Source organism: Octodon degus, unplaced genomic scaffold, assembly GCF_000260255.1.
Source record: "Octodon degus isolate 3935 unplaced genomic scaffold, OctDeg1.0 scaffold00083, whole genome shotgun sequence".
Lineage (NCBI taxonomy): Eukaryota > Metazoa > Chordata > Mammalia > Rodentia > Octodontidae > Octodon > Octodon degus.
The window spans coordinates 8627103-8651958 of NW_004524659.1; the positions used below are offsets into that span (position 1 = coordinate 8627103).

Consider the following 24856-nt stretch of genomic DNA (forward strand, 5'->3'; position numbering starts at 1 on the left):
ACGCGCCCTGAGCGCGGCCGGGGATGCTGGCGGCGGGCGCGATGGACGGGCCCCGGCAGAGCGCCTTCCTGCTCGGCAGCCCGCCGCTCGCCGCGCTGCACAGCATGGCCGAGATGAAGGCGCCGCTCTACCCCGCCGCCTACGCGCCGCTGCCGGCCGGACCGCCCTCGTCCTCGTCCTCGTCTTCCTCGTCCTCGCCGTCCCCGCCACTGGGCGCGCACAATCCCGGCGCCCTGAAGCCCCCGGCGGCGGGCGGGCTCTCGGCGCTGGGCAGCGCCCCTCAGCAGCTCTCGGCCGCCACGCCGCACGGCATCAACGACATCCTGAGCCGGCCCTCCATGCCCGCGGCCGCGGGCGCGGCGCTGCCCTCCGCCTCGCCCTCCGGCTCTTCGGCCTCCTCTGCCTCGTCCGCCTCCGCCTCGTCCGCCTCTGCCGCGGCCGCCGCCGCTGCCGCTGCTGCTGTTGCTGGGGGCCGTGCGGGTCTTCTCGGCGGGGACTGTGTCCGGTAAGTGCCTGCTGCGGGCCGGGCCGGGCGGGAGCGCAGGGGACCTAAGGGCACCAGGGCTGGGACATGGGGCCCGCGAGCCCCACCGCTCGCGGTGCGGGCCGCCGCCCGGGCCCGCCGCCGCTGCCGCTGCTGCTGCCACTCTTGCTTCTGCTTCTGCGCGCGCAGCTCGCCGTCGGGAGCCAGGCCGGTGGGAGCACTGGCGAGGCCGAGGTGAGGCCGGGCCGGGTCCTGGGGGATGAGGGAAGGTGCGGGATCGAGCCTCAGGACCCCGACGCGGACGTGTCCAGGGCAGAAAGCGCAGTCCTTTCAGTCAGGTGGCCCGCCCCCAGGCGCCCCTGACGGCACTAGGTATTCGTGAACCCAGGATTCCTGGTCTGGGCTCCTCCATCAGCTGATATCCTACCCACTTCTGACCCTGGCTCCAGAAGTCCAGCCTACCCCTCTAGACGCTCTCACTCCAGAAGACTAGGCCTCAACACCTTCCCACTTGAACATAAGACCCACTAGGCAGCAAGGCACTAGGATCCGAGAATGCAGGCCCCTTGCACCCTGTGTACCCAAATAAAGGTCCTCGCAGAGTCTCAGGACCCAGGAATCCCGGCCCCCAGCCACTACACCCAACCAGGATGTAGCTCCACAGTCCTCAAGGCCCTTGTGTCCAAGCCTGCTGGGAGCCAGGCCTTGTGGTCTTTGCACCCCCGCAATGGGAAGCCTGAACTAGGGATGGAGGGAGGAGGGGCCAGAACGCCTGGGTTCAGGCCTCCTCCCCCACGATTCAGGCTTAACCCCTTCAAGTTCCAGAGCGACTGCTTTGGGGTGGGGGCGGAGTCTGTCTCCGCAGCAACAAGCCTCAAGAAACCCTGGGGGGGGGGGACCTGGGTTGCCATAGCAACGGGAGAGCTGCGGCGCCCCCTCCCTGCAGGAGCTGTTTCCCAGGAAACCGTGTTTTCCAAGAAGGCGGGTGCGGAGTGCTTGGGGGAAAGGGACTGCAGCTGGGGGTCTGAATTTCTGGATCTTAGGGAGCAATGAACCTGGGAACCCATATGCCAATGACCCCCGGGCCTTTGCTGCTTTTTCCACCTCCACGGCTAGGCTCCGGGGTTGGCTCAGGTGGCAGGACTATGTGGGCTCCCAACGCTTCACCGAGACCTGCGCACCGGCCGTTGGGAACCAGATCCACAGCTCTCACGACGCTGTCTCCGGGACCCGCAGCGCGTGCTGGAGTACTGCAGACAGGTGGGCGGGGCCTATAGAAGAGGCGTGCGCGGCGGGGGAGTGGGTCCCAGATGAGGTGAAGTCGTTTGTGAAACGCTAGATTCTCTAAAGGCAGAGCATTTGGAGACGCAGGATCTAAAGCGGCAAAAGGAATTGGGAGACGTGGCCAATGAAGCGGCGAGATCAGGACCTGATTTGAGAAACTTAAGTCTGGAGAAGAGAGAGCTGTGCAAAGACGCCTTCTAAGGAAGATGGTCAGGGGAAGAACTGGGTTTAGAAATCTGGTGGGCTTGGTAAAAGTACGAGCATAGGTGGGCGTGGCCAGCGGAGAGGTGGGGCTAATACCAAGAGACGCACGGGGCAGCAAGATAGGGTGAAGGGAGCAGTGGGGCCCAATGAGCAAGCGGATAACCGGGAGGCGTGGCTATGAGAAGGCGGGTGTAAAAAAGAGGAGTACTTAACTGAGAGGCCAAACCAAAAGGGTTTGGAGGAGGGAAAGATCTAGGGAGAGGAAAACCTGATTCTGGAGGGTGACCAGAGAAGTGAGTTTACAGAGGTTGAATTTATAAGCAGATGAAAGGCTCTTCATGAAGCAACTGGACAGGAAAAGAAGTGCCTACGGAGGGGAGGATGGTGGCCAAAGACCACGGGAGACTTTCGATACCTTAGATGGGTTCTGTGGGAAGCAGAGTCTAGGGACATGTCCTTATGAGAGCTAGAGTCTTGAGACAGGTGCAGTGATGCATTCCTGGGAAGTCAAAGAAGAAGGATCACAAGTTTGAGGCCAGCCTGGGTAATATAGCGACCTATCAAGCCCATGTCACAAAATTTAAAAAACAAATACAGAGATAATAGAAGAGCTAGGCATGTAGCTCAGTATAGGAGTGGAGGACACACCCTAAAAAGGAACATGACCAGTGGAAAAGGGTGGGTGGCAGGGGCAGGATAGTGGATTGATTGTCCCTCCTTGGTACCCCCAGATGTATCCGGAGCTGCACATTACCCGTGTGGAGCAGGCGGCACAGGCCATCCCTATGGAGCGTTGGTGTGGGGGGAGCCGGACTGGCCGCTGTGCCCACCCTCACCACCAGGTTGTGCGCTTCCGCTGCCTGCGTGAGTCACAGGCTGGGAGAGGGAAATGGAGGTGGGAGTTTCTGGGAAATGTTTCAGAGCCCTGTCTCTCTGGCCCACATTAGGGGGCTAGGTGTCAGGTCCAGAACGGGGCAGAGAAGCCTCAGAGGACAAGATATCTGGGTTCTGACAAGGGTGGAGCTGGTGACTGGGGGAGAATCTCATTCTGGTGTCCCCCATTCCTCAGCCGGTGAATTTGTGAGCAAAGCCCTGCTGGTGCCGGAAGGCTGCCGGTTCTTGCACCAAGAACGCATGGACCAGTGTGAAAGTTTAAACCGGAGGCATCAGGAGGCACAGGAGGTCAGGACCTTGACCCACCTATGCCCCACTGGAACCCCAGAGTCCATGCTCCTAACACCTTCTCTCACCAGATCTAGGGGTCTTGTTACAGCTCCCTGTTCCCACTGGGATCTGGGAATTCCATCCTCCAACCCTTTCCTCCAGAACCAGGAATCCAGGCTCCCAGCCTTATCAGCCCCCAAGACCCAGGCATCCAGGCTTCCAGTCTACACCCTTCTACTTCACAGTCCTGGCATCTGGGCCCGCTCTTCCCACAGGCCTGCAGCTCCCAGGGCCTCATCCTGCATGGCTCAGGCATGCTTTTGCCCTGTGGGGAGGATCGGTTCCGAGGTGTGGAATATGTATGCTGTCCCCCTCCGGTGACCTCCAACCCATCTGGGACAGAAGTTGGGTGAGTGGCCATCCTAATGCTCCTAGGGCAGAGGATGGAAGCCTTGGGGCTTATGCTCAGGATCCTACTGCCTGGGTTTCCTCTCCCTCAGTGACCCATCCACGAGGTCCTGGCCCTTGGGGGGCAGAGCAGAGAGGGGTGAAGATGAGGAAGAGGAAGAATCCTTCCTACAGCCAGTAGATGATTACTTTGTGGAGCCCCCCCAGGCTGAAGAGGAAGAGGAAGAAAGAGTCCCACTCCCAAGCTCCCATACCCCTGCTGTGATCAGCAAAGGTAAGGTAGTCCTCTCAGTCCTCTCCACCACTGAGGAAAGGGTGATTTTTTTGGGGGGTCTTCCATAGGGGCCTTTGAGGGGGGACCTGTGGGAGAGAGGCCCCAGGTAGGAGGAAATGGAAAAGATAGAAGTAACTAAGGGTCAGCTCGTGAAGAATGCAAAGGCACAAGGCATTTTGGGAATCCTTGGAAATGGAGGGCCCATTTGGTAGGTCCTAAGGGTCATTTGAGGAAAGCTTAGAAGATAGTGAAAGCTTTTCAGGTACAGGCCAGGTCCAGAATTACTTCTCCCATGATGCAGCACTGATAGCTCAACTGGATACATGATGATCTCCAATGCACTCTAAGAAATGAGTTTCTTCAGGTAGGAAAGCAACCTGGAGGTACGCTACAGGCCAACCTCCTGGTCCTTATGGTCTTGCAGTCACTCCAACCCCAAGGCCCACTGATGGTGTGGATGTTTATTTCGGCATGCCTGGGGAAATCAGTGAGCACGAGGGGTTCCTGAGGGCCAAGATGGACCTGGAGGAACGCAGGATGCGCCAGATTAATGAGGTGGATACTGGGGGCCCAAGAACCCACCATCCCCATCATAGAGCTCCCTAAAATGCCAAAAATTTCCTGAGGAACCCACTTATGCTCACATATCTGAGGACTTCCCAAACTCCCTCAATCCTAACACCTTAAAGCCACCCCTTGCGATGATCAGGGATCCCTAGAATCCCAATGAGATGCTACCAGGTTCTCTGGAAACTCTGGCCCATGGTACACTTCCACTTTAAACTCCCCCTAGAACTTTCCTCTTGGGAACACAAGAGCTAGTGGGACTTTAGGGTTCTGTGTCCTCCAAAGTCTCGACAAGAGGTTGGGAGACTTGATGGATGAATCAGGTGGATTATGGGATCCTGAAATTCTGTCCCACCCCCAGGTGATGCGTGAATGGGCTATGGCAGACAACCAGTCCAAGAACCTGCCTAAAGCTGACAGACAGGCCCTGAATGAGGTAGGACAAGGGGCTGGATGGTCTCAGCCTGGCTCTAGCCAAGTCCTACCCCATCCATGTCAACCCTTTCCTACCTACCTTGGTGTTTCCTGGCCCCACACCTCCAACTTAGCCCTGCCACTCTTGATCTGACATTGCTCTCTTCCTTAGATTGGCTAGGTTTAGGCCTACCCTCTCCCCTTTTGAGACAGGGTCTTTTTTTTTTTTTTTTTTTTTTAAGACAGGGTCTTGCTGTACAATTCAGGTTGACCTTGAACTCACTTTGTAGCCCAGGCTGGGGAACTCGCAATGATCCTCCTGCCTCAGCCTCTGGGGATTGCAGGTGTGTGCCACCACACTGGGCCAGCCTTAACCCTTCTTGGGTTGACTTCTTTCTGAGATCTGGCTCTGGAGTCCTCTCCCAAGCCTGGTCCCCTGAAATGATAGCTGGGTTCTACTCAGCTTCTCTTGGAGGCATCCAAATCCCTGTTAGGCCCCACCTGCACTCTAGACCTGCCAGTCTGTCTTACTTTTACTTAATCCCTCCTTGGTAAGTCCTGCCTCCTAGCTTTTGACCTGGTCTCCTTCCACCTTACCTAGGTGCAACCAAACCACATGCACACCCCACTCAAGTTAGGCTGCATTCCAACCCTCAGCCCTATCCCATGGGTCTCATTGAGGCACAGCCTATCTCTGGTTGGGGCTTATCCAGGTCTCAAACCCTGCGGTCCCTAAAAGACTTGCAGGGGCTTAACACTGACCAGTTCTCTTCCTAGGTTCTTCCCAACTAGTCTGATAATTTATACCCTCAGATTTGCACCCAGGAGGAGGCTTATCCCTGACCCTACATTGTTTGTCTATGTAGCACCCCTTCAAGTGTAGCGCCCTTTTGACCTAGTCCCATCTCAGGTGGCTCTGTCCAGGCCAGAGCCACAGAACCCCACCCCATTTGCCCCAATAGTTCTGTCTCTCTAGAATCCCTTCGGCCCACACATTCACATGTCTTTACCTCTCCTGACTCTGTGCCACTCCCACCTCCCCATCCTCAACACCAGCACTTCCAGTCCATTCTGCAGACCCTGGAGGAGCAGGTGTCTGGTGAGCGACAGCGCCTGGTGGAGACCCATGCCACTCGAGTTATTGCCCTTATCAATGACCAACGCCGGGCTGCTCTGGAAGGTTTCCTGGCAGCATTGCAGGGGGACCCACCTCAGGTACAGGGTGGTGGGGACAGAGAGCAGAGGGAGAGAAGGGTTGCAACAGGTCTAGGCAGACTTTGTCCCTCCCACAGGCAGAGCGTGTCCTGGTGGCCTTGCGGCGCTACCTTCGTGCAGAGCAAAAGGAGCAAAGGCACACACTGCGACACTACCAGCATGTGGCTGCTGTGGATCCTGAGAAAGCCCAGCAGATGCGATTCCAGGTGCTCATAAGCCGCCAACTCCCTGGTGCCCTGCTAGCCTCCAGATCCCAGGCCCTCAGGCTCTTGTTGCTTGCATCCTGTGCCTTGGACCCCCTGCCTATACTTAAAGTCCTTGGGCTTCAGTACCTTTCCCAGTTCCTCATCTTCACTTCTTACTTCAGACCCTACTTCCTGATCCTGGAACACTGCTCCCCGCCAACACTGCCTTTGATCCCCTTCTCTTCCTTTGAATTCTTACTTCCTGTCCCTCGGATTTCTACTTCCTTTTCCTGGGCCTTAAACCCTTTCCTTTCCCTCAACCTTCCTTTTTCCCTAGTTCCATTTGTTTTCCCAGAGACCCCTGTTCTGTGTCCTCAGAATATAATTGCTATTTCTTGGAGACTTTTCCTGCCTGTAAGAGCTCTGTTCTGTACTCTTAAATTTCATATCTTGCCCTTGAACCCCTGTCATTTCTATATTAGTCTCCCGTTCTTCCTGTCTCTGGAACCTGCCCCAACCCCACTTTCTGTTCCTCAGACCCTGCTTTACCCAGCGGCCCCATTTACCCTACTTCCTGCCTTCTGTACCATATTCCTTGTATCCTATACTTGCCTCTTGTACCTCCCTTTTCCTTGGGCCCAAGGAGCTCACACTTATGGTTAGGGAGGCACTAACCTTTAAGTTATATCGCAACCTGTTTTATTTTTATGTTTTCATTTTAGACTGGGTCTAAGTTCTTCATAAATTTCCCAGGCTATCCTCAAACTTGCAATCTTGCCTTAGCCTCTTGAGTAGCTTGGATTATCAGTGTGTGCTACTGCACCCAGCCCATCTCTCATACTTACTCCCCACAGGTGCAGACCCACCTTCAAGTGATTGAGGAAAGGATGAATCAGAGCCTGGGGCTGCTTGACCAGAACCCCCACCTGGCTCAGGAACTGCGGCCCCAGATTCGTGAGTGCCCATTGCCCTTGATCCCTATTCCAAATCTCTGAAGGCAGACTTTGATCCTCAAACCACAACCCTCCCATTTCAGTTACTTTTTTTAAAGACAGGATCTTGCTATGTAGTCCAGGGTAGCTTGGAATTTGTTGTATGGTCCAGGCTTGCCTCAAATGCACAATCATTTTGCCTCAGTTTCCCAAGAGCTAGGATTGCAGGTGTGTACCTTGTACAGCTCAGTTATCTACTCTTACATAACAAACTTCAGAACTTAACATTTTGATCCTCAAAACCATTTTTCTTCTGGATGGTGGTGCATGTCTGTCGTACCAGCACTCAGGAGACTGAGGCAAAAGGATCATTGCAAGTTTGAGACCAGCCTGGACTACAAAGTGAGCTCAAAGCCAACCTGAACTGCACAGTGAGACCCTGTTTCAAAATGGCAAAAAAGAAAAAGGCAAATTTTTTTTTCTTTGCTCATGATTCTGCTGACTGTTGTGAATTCAGAATTGGATAGTTCTCCTGGTGAGCTTCCCAGTAGTAAATGAGCAACTGTATTTAGCTAGAGGATCACTAAGGAACTAGACTCTAGCAAATGTGCCTGTTGCCCTTTCCAGGTAGGATCAGGCCTCTGCCTCCAAGGAACCTCTCCATGGAGCTTCCTACATGATATTTCAGACCCCCCCCCCCCCAGTGCAGAAAAGTGGAAGTTCCCAGATCTTTTATTTTTTTCAGTGATGAAGACTGTAATTATATATATATATATATATATATATATATATATAGTTCCGGGGATTGAACTCGGGACCTTGTGCTTGCCAGGCAGGTGCTTATGCCACTGGGCTATCTCCCCAGAATTTGAAATAACATTTTGCACATGCTAAAAAAATTCTGTCAATGAGCTGTAGCTCCTACCCCTCCAGATCTAGTTAAGGCTTGGGCCCACATTCAGTCATCTAAACCAAGTTACAAACTGAGCTGAGATTCAATGAGAGGAACCGACACAAGAACATGAATACCTGAGAGTGTGACCTTGAACAGCCCTGGATCTATTGTGACTTCCTCCTGGATGACTCACATCTAAATCTTTTGATATTTAATGAAACTAGACTCTAAAAACTAGCCTCTTCCCTGCCTGCCACCTCCCCCCCCCCATCATTGCATCATTTCTTCTGTCCAGCTCTCTGCTTGGCCAGGTTGCTCTTAGGGCTGCCTCTGCCGCTTGCACGACCTCCCAATAACTCCACTACTCGGTGCTTTGCACTCACCCTGTATGGCTTGTGGAATCCCTATGCTCACTACCTCAGCCCCCTCCCTGCATATTCCCCTCAGAAGAACTTCTCCGTTCGGAACATCTGGGTCCCAATGAATTGGAAGCTCCTGAACCTGGGGGCAGCAGTGAGGACAAGGGTGGGCTGCAGCCTCCAGATTCCAAGGATGGTGAGTGAAGCTAAATGTAGAGAACCCCCAGATCTTGGAGACAAGCCTCTGGCCTCATGACCAATCCCCTAGAATGTGGGAGTGTCTTAGCCACCACAGTAGGGGAGACAGGATGGAGAGGAATATCTCAGAGGCTGGAGGCCTCTGTAGGTTCTTTGGTCCTCTTTTGGTCCCTGGGAGGGTGTTTCTCCACTCTTTCTTTGATGGTGCCCTCTTCTCTTGTTCCACCTGCCTTGCCCACTTTGACTACAGCAGATACCCCTGTGACTCTTCCAAAAGGTGAGTGTCACACAAGGTAGGCATTGGCCACTGAATCCCACTGAACCTATATCCAAAGTGGACAAGGATCCATATATGAACAAATTTAGGTCTTCTGGGGGTAGGGTCTGGTGCCTTTTCTGACACCCCTCCTCAGGTGGGAACAGCACCCCTCTGAATCCTCAACAGTGAGATAGGACTTGGGGGTTAGGGTCCACAGAACAAGATGCTGCATCCTCTGGGAAGGAGAAGACATCGCCTCTGGAGCAGTATGAGCTAAAGGTGAGTAGGATCTGTGGGCTGCTAAAGTAAGATCAGTGGGCATGGAGGATCCTGGGGGTAAGGGAAGAGGTGCTGGGGCTTGATGTCTTTGATCTGAGGGAAGAGGGGGCTGCAGTTATGGATTTGATTGTGGGAAGGAAGAAGGTGGGGTCCATGACACTTCCTGCTCCCCCAGGTGAATGCATCTGTCCCAAGGGGTTTTCCTTTCCATTCCTCAGAGATTCAGAGAGATGAGCTGGTAAGAGGAGGCGTAACCCCGAGGTCCCTAGGGGGAGATGTCGGAGACCAGTGTCTAGGCTGTGGCTCCCACAGTCGTAGACAACCTTGACGAGCCTCAGAATTATCCTGGGTCCCATGTCCTTTTCCACGCAGGCACCTGCCGGGACAGGCGTGTCCCGTGAGGCCGTGTCGGGCCTGCTGATCATGGGAGCAGGCGGGGCCTCCCTCATCGTGCTGTCCATGCTGCTGCTGCGCAGGAAGAAGCCCTATGGAGCGATCAGCCACGGGGTGGTTGAGGTGAGACCACCAAACCTGCTGTGGGTATGGAGCGACCCTGAGCTCAGCAGCGAGGCCCCAGCCCCCTCCCGCCCCTGCTGCAGGTGGACCCCATGCTGAGCCTGGAGGAGCAGCAGCTGCGAGAACTGCAGCGGCACGGCTATGAGAACCCCACCTACCGCTTCCTGGAGGACCGACCCTGAGCCCTGGCCTGCTCTCTTCCTGGCGCCCCACAATCCCAACTCCCAGCCCAGGGTGGGGAGGGAGATCTTGACAAGCTCATTCTAACGCCTCCTTTCCAATTCCAAATTCCATCCCTAAGAAATCCCGCAGGTATGCCCCGCTGCCGCCTCACTTGGGACCTCTTCGCCTTATTTATTTTACAAGTTAATTTATTGCTCCTTAAGGTGATCACATTGGTTCCAGTGTCTGTTGCTCCCTGGAATTCCCCCGCCCACATTCTCCCCTTAACATCCCAATAAAGTCTTTTTCCCCACCAGGCTATCTAGTGTCTCTATGGGAGATTCAGTGTGTAAATTCAGCTGGAGTGTTTGTCGATCTTTGCGGGTCTTGTCTGGGCTAAACCTGCGGAAGGGCTGGCAAGCGGGGCGGAGCCTTATACAGAGGGGATTTTGCTCCTGCGCAGGCGCTTTCCATGGTGCTGAACGATCTGCGACTTCCAAACATCTATTTGCTGGTCGCCAGGATGGACCCTACAGAGGTTGCAAATTTTCTCCAGCTTTACTTAACTCACAAACGCAATTACACTGAGAAGCTACCCTACCCTGAGAACCTTGGGGGAATCACTCACGCACACACACACACACACACACACACACACACACACACACACACAGTGAGCTACATCTTCAGCCTTAAAAAAAAAAAAATGGGGAGGGGGACAGGGTCTCATTAAGTTGCCAAGGCTGGGTTCAAACTTGTGATCCTCCTGCCTCAGCTTTTCAGAGTGTTAGGGTGACAAGCGTGCACCACCAAGCCCTGCTAGGGACTGGGAATCTTAAACAACCTTCCTATTCCCAAAGTCCTCACTGCTTCCTAAAGAGGCCATAAGAAATCCTCCTGGGATGTGAAAACTCCAGTCAGGTGTCCCAGCAAGGAATACGTGAGGTCTCCAAACACCTAACCTGTCATACCCCATTGGATGGCATGTTGAACTTGGTCCTCTACCTATGCTGATATCTGTCCCAAGACAGTTAAAATGAGGATTAAAAGGGCATGTATGAGGGGTGGGGATATGGCTCAGCAACATAGAACCTTCCTGGCAAGTGTGAGGCCCTGAGTTCAATTTCCACTACCAAAAAAAAAAAAAAAAGCTTATATGTGGAAATATTAAGTGTGTCCACACTTAGAAGGTATTGGTTAAATAAATTTAAAATGTTAATAGGAGCAAACACTCATATGGTGCCCTCCCTAGGCCAGAAACAGCCTCAAGGGCTTTATAGATATTGTATACTTAATGATTAATTCTACTCCATGGAAATGAAACTAATTTATACCATCTAGAGATTAGGAAGTGGTGGAGTTATATCACACACTTAAATTACCATCTAGGAAAAATGGGAGCTAAGCATTTATTGTAGGCAACCTACCTTTGGTGCACATGCTCAGCCACTTACCAGGCTGTCTACTAATTCAAGACTGTTTCATAAGGTGTTCAAATTGTGCACTTGAAAACTCCAGGCCAGGCAATACCCACCACTCACCAGAGAGGGCATAAACAACCCAAAACCTACCTTTGGAGGTGGGGGAAGTATTGAGAATCCAACCCAAAGTTACATCAGCCCTTTTTGACACTTTTTAAACTTTTGAGGCAGAGTCTATATGTCACCCAGGCTGGGATCAAACTTGCAATCCTCATGCCTAATGCTCCCAGATTGCTGGGATTAAAAGCACATGCCACCACACCTGGTTGCCCTCATTTTTAAAATGTTATAATAAAAATAATTTTAAAGGAATTAAAGTTACCTACATTGTGTATTTTATGAGACCTAAGATGCTTCAGCCAAAAAAAAAAAAAAAAAGGCTGCCTGCAGGTCGGAAAAAAGCCCTACAGTAGACTTGACATTTTACCATTTCCCAACAGATGGCAGTAAAATGCTGTGTTCTAATATCAGTATGTCTTACCCGTTTCTGACAGATGGCTTGGGGTGGGAGCACCTATTTCTAATTCTTCCAAAAAGCGGTGATTCTTCATAATAGATCCACATAAACATAAGCCATGTATATTAAATGCTCATCTAGTACACATAAGGAGAGAGATATCTTCATAATGCAAGTTGGAGACAGTGTCACAGCTTTATTGAAGCATTCAGCTTGCATCTTTTTCTGGGTGGGGGCAGGTACTAGGAGTTGGACAGAACTACAGTCCTGACGTGTTTTTTTTTTTTTTTTTTTTTTTTTTTTTTTTTTTTTGCGGTACCGGGAATTGAACTCAGGACCCTGTGCTTGCCAGGCAAGCACTTATTCTACTAAGCTATCTCCCTGGCCCCCAAAGGATTTATTTGGTTTGATTTTTTTTTAATTTTTTAATTTTTAATTTTTTGTATTTTAGGGAAGGGTCTACAGTGTGTTCAGGGTCTCACTACTAGATCTGACTTGTAGTGATCTGCCTGTTTACAGCCTCCCAAGAGCTGGGATTACAGGCACACACCACCACACCCAGTCTCAATTGCTGTCTCAGTGTGCCCCAGGGGTGGGGCCAGCATGGCAGGCCTGGGGATCGAACCCCCAGCCCCTGCACCTGCTTGCAGGCACTTTAATCCATTGAGCTATTTGGCCAGCTGATTTTTTGAGACAGGATCTTGCAATGCTACCCAGGCCTGTCTTGAGCTTTCTATGCTTCTTCCCCAGGCTCCTATAATTCTGGGATTATAGGCACTAGCTGCTGCTCTTGTCTACACCATCATTCTGATAGTGGTTAGATGTTCAGGAGTACTCAGACCAGCCTCACCGAAATCTATCACTAACACCAAAGGCAGCGGAAAAGCTGCCTTCGTGCTTTCAGTCACGAGCGGGTAACAGGCTAGCAATAGCAAGGAAGCTCCAGCAGGTGAGACTGGAAATAAAAGACCATTTTTTCTCAAAATGATCAGTGATTCTTTAACACAATGGTGATATTTAGCATAATTAATCTTTGAGTGCTGTTATTAAAATATTTTGCTATTGCTCACTTGATGCTCCTAAACTAACCCTCCTTTCAACTTGAAAATGGCTTTCTTAACTCTTTTAATACAGTTTTTGTACCAGACACAGTAGTGAACACCTATAATCCAAGCTGCTCAGAAAGCTGAGACAGGAGGATCCTAAGTTCGGTGCCAGCCTGGACAAATTAGCAAGACCCCGTCTCATGATGGGTTCAATCCCTAGTGCCACATACACACACCAAAATGCAGCTTTCCAGAGACATTCCATCACATTGGTGGTATCACCCTATCACATTTAATCTTTTTTTTAAAATTTTATTTATTTATTTGTGTGTGTGTGTGTGTGTGTGTGTGTGGCTAGCTCAGCACACCAGGGGGCGGAGCTGGCTGGCATGTGGTGCTGGGGGATTGAACCGTGGTCCCTGTGCTTTGCTAAGCTTGTTCTAAGTAGGTGCTTTAGACCACTGAGCCATCTCACCAGCCCCTAATTTCTTCTTAAATCAATGAAGTAGAGCACACTCATATGAATTCTTTACCTGCCAGCTGCACAGGGCAGCTGATGTGGGACACTCCACATTGCTGGCTCTTGATAACTCTGTCTCCCAATTTTCCTGCCCCAGAATGATGTCCCTTTTGTGATGGCTTGGCCACCACACTCACTTTATCTGTGGAATTCTGGAAAGCATGGCTCAGTTTTTTGGAATGTGCTCTGAGACTCCTTAACCATGCAAAGAGACCCACCTACTCCCCTGGACCACAGGGAAAGATGCTTGCTCCATTCCCAGCAGATCCAGCCATGTCAGCGAGCTATCAGACGGTTAAAGGAAGCTGCTTTGAATTCCTCCCAGAGCAGCCAGGAGCGACCAAAGCCAACAGCTGTGCTGCCAGCTGAGCCCAGTCCGGGTCTCCACACCACAATGAAGTGGCCCTTTCATACCTTAAGTGTTGGGATGCAGACACTGGTACCTGCCCTGCAGTGCGCTAATAAGTACTTGGCCTACTGTCTATGAGAGGCTCCAAGCAGGTGGGCTCTGGTGGGCCAAGAGGCTTTCTGGGGTGGTGGAACTTGAGATGATCCTTGACAAAGCCAGAGCAGTGGCGAGTGGGGAGTGGCTAGTAACAGGAGTGGGCAGAGGTTTCCTTAGTGTGGGTTTCCCCAGAAACAAACACAGAAGCAAGGATCAGAGGGCAGAGACACAGAGAAAGGAGAACAGCCCAGTGTGAAGTACCTGCCTATAATCCCAGCACTCCGGGAGCTGAGGAAGGACAATCATAAGTTCCAACCCAGCTTGGGCAACTTGGAGACTGAAGTCCTGTCTCAAAATTAAAACACTGTCAAGGAGCTAGGACGAGGGCTGGGGATATATCTCTGTGGCACAGTGCCTGCCTGGCAAACGCAAGGTCCTGAGTTCCATTGCTGGTACAAAACCAAAACTGCCGCCACCGCCGCCACCCCCCCCCCCCATGCACACATCCAGGATGTAGCTTAGTGGAACGGCCTTGGGTTTGTTCCCCAGTTCAAAAAGAAAAAAAGAAAAGAAAAACAGCCAAGAAAGTGTGTTATCAAGCCTGAACACTACAGAAAACAGAAGCTTTGTTCTGTCGTGGGGAGCTCTGGGAGTCAGGGTTGGAGAGCGCATTTCTGAAGGACTGGAGTATTTAAACAACATCTTCTATCAGTCACTGATTGAGAATCACTGGAATGAAAAGCACGCATGCACTTGCTGGCCCTTTTTGTGTTTGCAAACCTGGGGCCTTTAATGCTAGGCAAGTGCTCTCCACTGAGCCTTCCCTCAACAAACTCTGGCTTTTAAGGCTTACTCCACCTCTCAGAGGATAAAGTGGTGTGCAGATGCCCACAGCAGGAAGACGGCCACATGCAAACCAGGAAATACACTCATCAGACTGCCTCACCTTGATCTTGGCTTTCCAGCTCCTAGAACAGTAAGGAATAACCCACGGGGCCTGGCTGGCTGGATAGGGTGAGGGGATGGCCCTGGTGTCCACTGCATGTTCCACCAAGCACATCCATCCAAATGTGACCCCTCGGCCCCCAGGGATGAGACAACGTAATCCTAGTTTGAACTGAGTTTAATAAGGTGCTTCAGAAACACGCAAGTTAGGGAAATGATTCACTGGGACGGTGGAGGTCTGGGACAGGGACTCCACTGAATTCTTAGAGAGCAGTAGGAACCGGGCCACATGAGTCCCAGAGGGCCCTTCCTGCATCTCAGGGGTTCAGATCCAAGTGGTATGGCTCCTCGGGAGGGTTAGGGGCCATCTAGGGTTCTGGGATGTCTTGAATACCACAGAGGAGATGTCATCTGTGTTTCTGAGTACAGGTGGCTGAGCTGGGAGAGGATCCTGAAAGATCCTGGTGGGGGGCAGTTAGAGAGGTCTGGGGTGTTTCACAGAAACAATCAAGGGGCCTCGATTTCACAGAAATCATTAAGAAGGCTCCTTGTGGTGGGTGAGGGGTAGCACACTACCCCAAATATTGGGGCTAGTACACCCCGCACAGCCATTTTGGGGTTTTAATGTAAGACCCTAATGGCAAGATGTTCCCATACATTATCATGGATTTGCATCATTAGCATACGCTGACTGTCCCACGGGACGGTGGGGACTGGAAAATCAGTCCAGGTCTGAGTTGAGTCCTAAGAGGACAAGCCTGGGGGCGCCATACGGCTCCTCTTCAACAGCTGCCGGAGCTGGGGGCAAGAAAGGGGGAGTGAGAAGTGTGGACAGGTAGAAGGGGAAGTGGCAAGAGTGGGTGCACAATGCAACTAGGGATTAGACCTGGGTTCAGACCAGGGGAGAGAAAAGGGACAGGTGTTGCTGGATGGGAACTCCCACCTTGGGATCAGCCCTAAAAGGAGTGAAAAGGTAGAGACAAGGGACAGAAGTCCCATCTGAGGTTAAGACTCAAGGATTAGGGATAGGGGTTTGGAAGTCCCACTAGGGGAGGGTGGAAGCCACATCCTGGTCAACACTAAAGGTTGGGAGTAGAGCTCATAAAGTCAGGGTTGGGGTAGAGGTCAGGAGATACCACACTCAAGGATCAGACAGTGCTATGAGGGGTCACATTTTTAAGATGGGCGGATAAGGGTTGAGCTCACCCTTTAATGTCAGGTCAGGTGAAGAGCCCCCCACGCCCACAAGCTGCCTCAAAGGCCACTCCACCCATGTGAGGCTCACCCCCTCAGGGCCCGGCCCAGGGCGCAGCAGGTGGATGGGCTGCTCATTCTCCAGGTTTCGAAGAGTTGGGTCTGCTCCAGCTGCCAACAGGTGCCGTACAATGGCCTCCTGGAGAGGTCCCGGAGGCAGGGCCGCTGCCATGTGGAGGGCTGTGTTCCCATGGGCCTGGCACAGTGACGGGTAGGCTGATGAAGAGCTGTGCTCAGCTGCCTGGGACCCCCCGTGCACTGCATCTCTGTCACCTCCACATCCTAAGCTCCCTGCCATATCCCAGATGTCTCCTTCCCAGCTGCACTCCACACAGCCCTCTGGGTCTGTCTCCCATGCATGTCCCTTCACACCTCACACTGTCCCCTTCACGTCCCATAGCCACAGGATCCCAACATCCCACTGCCCTTCGCTCACCTATCTTACACAACCTACACACCCAGCCCAGGCCCCCACCTTCATGTTAACAAAGGTCCGTAGGTCCCCCCGGGGCAGTTCCAGCAGCAACTGGACCAGGGTAGGGTTGGCAGCCTGCACAGCCAAGTGTAGAACTGTCTTGTTGCTCTTGATCTCCTGTGAGGAAGGGAGTGGCAGAGGTCAGGCTCACCCTCCATTCAGACCCCTCCCTTGGAACCCAGGAGCCTTTAGAGACCCTGCTCCTCCTCTGCTGGACTCACCCTTGGTGCTGTATATAGTTGTGTTATGTACTACATGACAGTGCCACATTCAAGGGGTAGCACTTCACACCACACGAATTACAGAACTGTAATTTACTCTAATTTTCTTGTGCAAGTGTCTAAGAAACTGCTTCTCTTTTGTAATTCCTCCAAGGAGTTCTGTAGGATGGCATTTGTCCTTGTCACCTGCATTCTATTTAGCATATTAAAATGCACCCTGTCCCATACAGACTGTACTTTATCTAAAAGGACAAGAGATAGTATTTACTGGTAGACTCATTAAGCTATCTCCACCGCAGTACTGAACCATTCATTCTCTTCATATTTTGGAAAAATAAGACATTTCCTAAAAGGAGATCTTTATTACATGCCTTTAAGGAATGTATGTTCTCTCCCCCTCCCACCTCCACGTAGTACCAGGAATTAAACCCAGGACCTTTCCATTGAGCTACATCCCCAATCCTCTCTAGAATTCTGAAACAGCATCTCATTGTTTCCCAGGCTGGTCCTGAACTTGTAATCCTTGTTCTTTAGTCTCCCAGAGTGCTCAGATTACAGCCATGTATCACCATACCTGGCAGAATTTATATTTTTTTGCATTTTAGGGAAGGGTCTACAGGGTGTTCAGGGTCTCACTACTAGATCAGACTTGTAGGGATTCTCCTGTTTACAACATCCCAAGAGCTGGGATTACAGGCGTGTGCCACCATACCCAGTCTCAATTGCCATCTCCGTGTGCACCAGGGGCAAGGCCAGCAAGGCAGGCCCAGGGATTGAACCCCCGGCCTCTGTGCCTGCTTGCAAGTGCTTTAATCTGGTGAGCTATTTGGCTGGCCCTATATTCTTTTAAAATGAATATTAAAATTCTGTCAGGCATGGTGGCACATGCCTGTAATTGCAGCACTTGGGAGGCTAAGACAGGAGGATTGCAATGAATTCAAGGCCAGCATGGGCTACAAAGTGAATTCAAGGCCAGCCCAACCTGCACAGTGTGACCTTGTCCCAAACAGACAAAAAAAAAAAAGTAAAAAGTAAAACTTTGATATGTTGTACAAAGAAACCAACACAGTCATGAAGAAAAAATAGGTGGAAAAAGCTCTATATTAAAAGTAATTTAAATCCTGGTGTGGCACAAAGCTGTAATCTCAACACTCTTGAGTGGCTGAGGTAGGAACGTTCGAGCCCAGCCTGGGAAGATTAGTGGCTTTGTGAGACTCCATCTCAACAAACATAAAAGTACTAAAGACATAACTCAGTTTGAAGGTCTTAGGTTTAATCCTCAGTACCACAAACATATACTCAGTAATTTTTTAAAAAGTCTTATCATTGTAGTACGTGGGCTTTATTTACATCCTATTTTTTGAAGAAAAACGAATGAATCACTTTACAGCCAAAAGGAAATTTGAACCTAGTCAGTATATCTGCAACGATGAGATCACCAGTGTTTTAAAAGCAGGATGATGGTATTAAGGGTACAACAATTGTCTTTCCAAGACACAAGCCACTCTGTGGCAGAGCATGTACTCTGGATTCAATCCCTAGCACCAAAGAAAAAAGGACACAAACACACAGGGAAATAATTACATAATCATATGCTTGGATTTGGATTTGCTTAAAAATAATGACGGATGGTACAGCAAGGTCCTAGGTTCAATTTTAGCACTGCCAAAAAAGAAAACTGACATAGGAAAGAGAATAGCTGGGACAGAGCTGGCCATGAGCTGCTGGTTACTGATGCTGGGTATATGGAGTCTGTTTTCTATACTGTATCTGTGTTCAAAATTCTCCCCCTCCACCCCCATATTGGGAATTGAACCTGGGGTCTTCACACCGAGTTGCATCTTAGCAGTTCTTTTTAATTATGAGATAGGCCTTGCTAAATTGTCTAGGCTGGATTCAAATTTGTAAGCGTCCTGTCTCAGCCTCCCAGATTACTGGGACTGTAGAAATGTACCACCAAGTGGGGCTTGTATGCAGAATTCTTGAACTAAAAAAAAAAAAATGCAACTAAGTAATATTTCATTCTCAGCCAGTCTGTGAAGACATTGTTATCACCCAAAAGAAGATGAAGGTAGAAGTAGTAGAATAAGTAGAACTACTCTCCTCCCTGGCACAAAACCTCTAAGATTTCTCACTTCCTGTGCCTCGCTGCTTGTCAGTAGGGGAAATAGCAGCAGTATCTGCCTCAAAGCATGTTTGTGAGGATCCAAATAAATCTGTTACATTCAGAACTTGGTTAAATAGTCAGTAGCTGACAAATTCAAATTAAGATCCTTCATACTACTTGTAAACCAACTACTAGGGCGCAGAAGTAACCTGCTCAAAGCCACATAGCCCAAAAGAGACAAATCAGCCTTTGGTTAGTGTCCTGGACATTCAGTTGGCTCTGTCCCACATACCCTCCCACAGGTTAGCCACCCACAGCCCAGCTCACCTGGCTGGTATGGTCTGCACCCATGTGCAACAACATCTGGACGCAGGCCAGTCTGTCTCGGGCTTGAGTACTCAGCATCCGGGGACCAAGGCTAGGTGGATGCATAGCAGCATTGAGGGCCAGGATGGCTGTGTGGAGGGGAGTGAGGCCTGCAGAATGGCGACAGTAAGGGATGTGCACCTGGGATACCCACCCTGCCCAACCTTGCCTGTCGCAAACAGCCCTGCCCACACCAGCTCACCTTCAAAGTTTCTGGCTTCCAGGTTGACCTGAACTCCTGCTTTAAAAACTGCCTGAGAGGAAGAGGAGGGGAAAAAGCGCTATGGAAGGGTCTTTTAGGCTTCCTAGCCTGGAAGCTAGAATCTGAGTAGCCAATCCACCCCAGACACCCCTCATGCCAGCTGGCCATACCGAAAGGACTCCTGGAAGCCCGTAGGTGGCAGCCACGTGCAAGACAGAACGTCCCTGATGGTCAGTGGCATTAGGCTCTGCACCCAGGTTCAACAAATCCTCCACAATCAGTGGCTGATTGGCAGCAGCAGCCACCAGAAGCGGGGTCTACAGGCCACAGGAAAGGTCAGTGTGGACTCCTAGGAGCTTCCCCTCTGAAAACCAGGAAGCTAGGCTCCCAGCCCTTTCCACCCTCAGTCTCAGGAATTCAAGAGCCCACTGCCCTTGCCAGCAGGACCCAGAACTCCAGGCCCCCATTTCTCACCTTGCCCTTATGTTCTCGAATGTCCAGATGTCTGTACATCTGGAGCACCTCAGCTGCAGCATAAGCTGCCCAGCGCAGTCCTCGGGCTGCAAACAGGTGCAGGAGCCTGAAGGCAGGTGGGGGCAGTGGTGAGAACAGCCCCTGCTGGACCAGGAGGCAGCAGATGCCCCCCCTTTCACATGTACTCACGTGTCTCCCTCCTCATCCTGGGCCAGCAGCTGTTGGGGCCCCAATGCCAGCATGTGAGCTCGTGCTGCATCCAGAGATGGTCCTGTGCATGGGGGCAGCTGTGGGGGTCCTGGGGAGAGGCCAGAAACTCTCCAGGATCCTGCCTGTTGCAGGGAGGGTTCCGCATAGAGGCGAGTATCCAGGGGATCCTGAAGGGTACAGGTAGTGGAGACAATTAGCTGACAACTCCCTTCCCACTCTATCACACACCAAGTGACCTTGAACCTTTGAGCCTTGTTTTTGCCCATCTGGGGAATGAGGTCTTACCCCAGCCCTTGACATATTACAATACTGCATGAGGACAACTGGAACTTTTAGGGATCTTCAGCATCTTCTCCCTACACAGTATCTCACCTCCATCCCCAGGGGAAATGGGCCTGGCCTTCCCGAGTCGGAAGGTGGGTAGAAATCAGGAGTCAGGAAATTTTCAGCAGCAGGAGCAGGGTAAGAGCAGGGGCTGTCTGTATAGGCAGCATGCGTGTTGGGGTCCCAGTCTGGAAAGCTTGTGGAGGGGGCCAAGCTGCCAAGTCCAGAACCCAGAGTCTCCTGGAGTGCTAAGAAGTGGGTACGGCCTGTGTGTGAGAAGAGGGGCAGGGCAGGGCTGGTTACAAGGGGCCCAAGGCGGGGTGGGGTGGGTGGGTGTGTCACAGCCACGGTACTGTGACTCCTACAGCCCTGAAAGTTAGGACCTCTGGGCCACCAAAGGCCAGGGGCCTAAAATCCTGATGCACCAACGGCACAGAAGTAGAGACTACTGGGAAAGCAAGGGCCCGGGCTCCTAAAGGACTATGTGCACAGTCTATGGGGCTCCAGAGAAAATAGATCAATTTTCACTGATTCCCAGGCGAAAGTTTTAAGACTTGGGATGCCTGAGAGCCTGAAGGAAGCTGATGGGGAGCTGAGGGAAGCGGGTGAGTTTCCAGACTTACCAGGCTCTGCCTCATTCACTGATGGGGTCAGGGACTGGGCTGGAGAAGGGGAGAATTGGGCCTATAAACAGAAGCAAAAAGTAGTAAGGGTCCATTTCTGTATATGGCATATTCTCAGCATCTGGTCCTGACTTATAGGGTATCAGCATAAGGACTACAAACTCTCATCAGCCCTAAGGGCTAGCAAGCCAGTAAATTCCTGCCCCGACATCACGTAGTCGGCATGAGCTACAGGGAGGGATCCTGGGGCCTCACCGGTGCCCCCGAGGCCTCGGGCTGCTGCTGGCGACGTCTCTGTTCTTCCAGGAGTTTTTTCACGGTCTGTGTTTGGCAATGGCTTCGCTCATTCCGGCTCACTGGGGAGGAAGAAACAGAGTCAGGCGGGGTCCTTAAGTCACCCAAGAGTACGGTGTGGATGTGGGCGCCCTCCCGCGCGGAAAAATTGGCACACCGACGCCGCCGGAGAACTCCAAAGCCAACAGACTGAGTGCGTCGCCCGCCTCCGCCGTTTCCTTCCCTTTGCTCCGCACTCTCCCTCTGACCCAAGTTTCCACCAGCGTCGTGGAAACTGAGGAAGGGGGAGGAGAGCGCCCCTCGGCAACAACCCCCTCCACTTCCGTAAAAAAATCTCACCCCTTGTTCACTCAGTCCCGAGGTCTGGGTCGGCCTTGGGGTGCCGACATCGTAGCCTCAGAGATGCACATCCAGGTCCCCAATATCGCTCTGCTCTAGAGGCTGGCCTGCCTGCTCTTCTCTCCCAAGGAAACCAGCAATCTGGGTCCCCCAATCCCCTCCCCGAGGACCGCGAGCACACAGCCCCGTAACTACCGGGGATCCAGACCTCACACTCCACGCGAACCTCTGCAGACTCAGCGGTCCAGAGAGCAACGCACAGACGAAGCGGTCCCGGAGCCCAACACCCTCTTCGCCCGGACCCAGGAAGCCCAGACCCTCAGCGTCCAGCCTTGCAGGCCGGATTCCGGGAAAGGATGGGTTAAGCAGCGGAGGTGGACTCGGAAACCGCCGCGCGCGACGCGCTGACGTCATGGCGCTACGCAAGGGAATCTTCCACCCCCACCCCCCGCCGCTTCGCAGGTGTCCGGCGGAGACTGGTGCGTGGCCGAGCGTGGCGCTCGCGGGGATTCCGCGCGCGGGGAATTCCCGCTCAGCCGGGGGCCTGGGGTCCGGAGGCTCGGCGATCGGGGAAATCCCGGGGTTGGGGCAGGGTCGCGGCCGGCGTGGACCTCACGGCCAAGGTTGAACAACCACGCCCCCAAACCTCAATCCCACTCCTCCTGCGGAGAGGAGGCCCGGACCCCTCCCCCCCGCGGCCCCAGCGATTGTCCCCACCACACTTCCCAGGAGTCCGGATCCACCGTCCCCGAGGCCCCCAAGACTCGGGAGTTTGGATTCTCCCGCTCCGTCCCGATCCTACTGCAGACCACCGGCACTCACACGGCACCCAGGATGCGGTACTCCAGCGCTGACCCCTCAAAACTCCAACCCCAGCCTGTCGCTTTATTTTCAGTCCTAGGGACCGACCCCAGGACTTCTTACTGAGCTACGTCCCCAGATCTCTTATGTTTTGAGACAGTCTCGTTAAATTGCCAGATTGACCAGACGGGGCCCAAATTTGCGATCCTCCTGCCTCAGCCTCCCAAGCCCCGGCGCGACTTGCCTCTCCCAAGGAGTCCAGCGTGCCGCACCTTCCCCCTTCCATTACCTCGGGGATTCCGTGGCGCGGATTGCGGGCCCCCAGGGCCTCGGCCTCTGCGCTGCGCCAGCCTAGCTGCTTCTCCGCGGAGCCGCCGCCGCCGCGTCCCAGATCTTGGGTCCTATCTCCCGCGAGGTTTTAAATTGGGGTGCTGGCACCGCCCAGTCCTAGGCGGGGCCCTGCCCACAGGCCTGGGAGTCCCCGCGCCACGCTCCAGCAAATTCAGTTTCTAAATGGGCGGGGCTGATTTGGAGGATTCGACGCCCTACCTCCCCACCCCATTCTCGCCGCCACCGCCTAGAGGGATTCGGGGAGTCCGGGTGCCTAATCTGCGGGAGCTCAAGGCGCCCGACTCCGGAACGAGGGGGATATAGGGAGCCTGGACTTTTGAGTCTCTGCCCAAGCAGATAGATGTCAGAGACTTTGATTCCTGGACCCTAGGCGGAGGACAGGCAGAACAGTGTTATTGGGTCCTGGCCGAGGAGCCAGGGATCTGGACCCTCCTGGTCTCAGAATCTGGGGTCCTCTTCCACATTGCCTCAAAAGTCAGGTTTCATATATTCATTGTCATTTAAAATAATTCCTTACGGTTCCTGTGTGCTGGCACGTACCTGTGCGTGCCTGGAATTTCAGTCAGTGCTCTTGGGGAAACTGAGGCAAGAGGATTGCAAGTCTAAACCCAGCGGTCACCTCGGCGATTTATCGAGATTATGTCAAAATTAAACGAAAAAAAGAAGAAGAAAAAAGATAGCATAGGGCAGGCGCTTTGTGGGCTGCTGTGGTAGAAAGCTGTGAAGGAAGCCTGCCACCAGGAATTCCCATCCTTCAAGCCGGCTGCGTTCCCAAGGAAAGTGGCTCTTGGTTCCTGCTGACCATAGTGTCCAAATTTCTGGGTCTCCTCCTATAGTCCACCTCCGTGTCTCTGACTGATTCCTCCTCCTCTTCAATCCTACATGTGCATGTGTGGGAAAGGAGGGGGGGCTCTCTGTAAAACTTCCTTGGTGGTCTAACCCAGTCTGAGGGCTTTATTTTATTATTTGTTGTTTTGATTTTGAAACAGGGTTGCACTGTGTAGTGCCAGCTGACCTTGAACTCACTCATGTAGCCCAGGCTGGCCTCAAACTCACTTTTTTTTTTTTTTTTTTTTGGTGGAACCGGGGATTGTACTCAGATCCTTGCATTTGCCAATCAAATGCTTATCCTACTGAGCCATCTCCCCGGCCCCTTCAAACTCACTTTTGATCCTCCTACCTCAGCCTCTTGAGTGCTGGTATTATAGGCATGTGCCACTATGCCAGGCAAGTCTCAGGGTTTCAAATACCATCCTTAAACCTTCCACCCTCGAATTTTCATTTCCAGCACAGATTTATCCCCTGGACAGATGAAAGAGTTTAGGGATAATCCCAGCAGTCTGGAAGGCTGAGGCAGGAGAATTATAAGCTCCAGCCCACTGTAAGCAGTTTATCGACTTGGGGAGACCCTATCACAAATAAATGAGAGAGAGAGAGAGAGAGAGAGAGAGAGAGAGAGAGAGAGAGAGAGAGACTGAGATTGAGTGCTGTGGGCTTTCAGCAATTCCACAGGGAGCTGTGTCAGGCATTTTCAATTCTGAGAGCCCAGTCCTTAGCACTTTTCTTCACAACAGCTTCCCTCAGCCACTGTCAGCCCACTCCATCTTTTCACCTGCTCCCTCTGAAAGCCTAGGTCACACAAATCCCTCTCCTGCACACCCACATCCGCTCCATCAGTCCGCTCCAAATATCCTTGGCTCTACCTCCTATTTCTAGAATCACGCCCACGCCCACACCCTGTCCACCTGTCACTCCCCACTTGGACAACCATAGCAGCCTCTGGAGCTTTCTGACCCCTCCCATCATTCCCAAAGGCAGTCACAAGCACCCCCTCCCCATGCACAAACATGCACAGGAAATAGGTGGCCTTGCAGGGTGTCATCCACTATTGCCACCTCTCTGCTCCCCCACAGTTCCTTGGGACTTCTCTTGGCCACAGTCTTGAGCCAAAGCCCTCAGTTCTCAGCCCACTATGGCCCCTGCAGGCTGAATCCTTCTGCTGCTTCTCAGGTGGTCCGCACTTACTGGGGGGTGGCAGGCAGTACCTGTGGGAAGGCAGTACCTGTGGGAAGGGTGACATCTGAAGGCATAGGTGCTTTGAGTATTCTTGTCCTTGTTGCTT

At 52.4% G+C, this 24856-nt stretch overlaps 3 protein-coding genes across 9 annotated transcripts; 2 read left to right on the forward strand and 1 right to left on the reverse strand.

The window, feature by feature from the left end:
• The first annotated feature begins 23 nt into the window (after window positions 1-23).
• LOC101564736 (homeobox protein Nkx-6.1-like) lies at window positions 24-509 on the forward strand. Its single transcript, XM_012515912.1, has one exon. It carries the CDS (start codon window positions 24-26, stop codon window positions 507-509), a length of 486 nt encoding a protein of 161 aa, XP_012371366.1.
• Window positions 508-10094, forward strand: Aplp1 (amyloid beta precursor like protein 1). Of its 3 annotated transcripts, none has more exons than XM_004636744.2 (17): window positions 508-718; window positions 1601-1744; window positions 2704-2836; window positions 3042-3154; window positions 3412-3545; window positions 3637-3818; window positions 4243-4373; window positions 4747-4821; window positions 5856-6014; window positions 6092-6220; window positions 7054-7153; window positions 8474-8581; window positions 8834-8860; window positions 9051-9121; window positions 9297-9359; window positions 9494-9637; window positions 9721-10094. In XM_004636744.2, the coding sequence occupies exons 1-17, from the start codon at window positions 572-574 to the stop codon at window positions 9817-9819; spliced, it is 1959 nt and encodes a 652-aa protein (XP_004636801.1). In that variant the 5' UTR covers window positions 508-571; the 3' UTR covers window positions 9820-10094. The 3 variants fall into 3 exon arrangements, with proteins under 3 accessions (XP_004636801.1, XP_004636802.1, XP_023577304.1); XM_004636745.2 differs by having other exon boundaries at window positions 8837-8860; XM_023721536.1 differs by having other exon boundaries at window positions 536-718; window positions 5865-6014.
• Window positions 10095-14876: 4782 nt separating this feature from the next.
• On the reverse strand, window positions 14877-21917 carry Nfkbid (NFKB inhibitor delta). Of its 5 annotated transcripts, none has more exons than XM_023721650.1 (11): window positions 21809-21917; window positions 21205-21305; window positions 20950-21010; window positions 19982-20169; window positions 19793-19898; window positions 19489-19635; window positions 19319-19370; window positions 19078-19226; window positions 16423-16539; window positions 15979-16143; window positions 14877-15491 (listed from the first exon to the last, which is right to left on the reverse strand). In XM_023721650.1, the coding sequence occupies exons 3-11, from the start codon at window positions 20962-20964 to the stop codon at window positions 15438-15440; spliced, it is 993 nt and encodes a 330-aa protein (XP_023577418.1). In that variant the 5' UTR covers window positions 20965-21010; window positions 21205-21305; window positions 21809-21917; the 3' UTR covers window positions 14877-15437. The 5 variants fall into 5 exon arrangements, with proteins under 5 accessions (XP_023577418.1, XP_023577416.1, XP_023577417.1 ...); XM_023721648.1 differs by having other exon boundaries at window positions 21791-21917; XM_023721649.1 differs by lacking the exon at window positions 21809-21917 and adding an exon at window positions 21583-21752.
• Window positions 21918-24856: the final 2939 nt, after the last annotated feature.

Bases quoted from the DNA above. Each gene is read 5' to 3' on its own strand.
- LOC101564736 (XM_012515912.1), top strand. From the start codon at position 24: ATGCTGGCGGCGGGCGCGATGGACGGGCCCCGGCAGAGCGCCTTCCTG.
- Aplp1 (XM_004636744.2), top strand. From the start codon at position 572: ATGGGGCCCGCGAGCCCCACCGCTCGCGGTGCGGGCCGCCGCCCGGGC. The intron at 3,155-3,411 runs GTCAGGACCTTG...CTCTTCCCACAG, and splicing joins GGCATCAGGAGGCACAGGAG to GCCTGCAGCTCCCAGGGCCT. The intron at 6,015-6,091 runs GTACAGGGTGGT...TCCCTCCCACAG, and splicing joins TGCAGGGGGACCCACCTCAG to GCAGAGCGTGTCCTGGTGGC.
- Nfkbid (XM_023721647.1), bottom strand. From the start codon at position 20,268: ATGGGCAAAAACAAGGCTCAAAGGTTCAAGGTCACTTGGTGTGTGATA. The intron at 19,636-19,792 runs GTGAGAAATGGG...TGTGGCCTGTAG, and splicing joins TTCGAGAACATAAGGGCAAG to ACCCCGCTTCTGGTGGCTGC. The intron at 19,227-19,318 runs GTGAGCTGGTGT...GCCATTCTGCAG, and splicing joins GGAAGCCAGAAACTTTGAAG to GCCTCACTCCCCTCCACACA.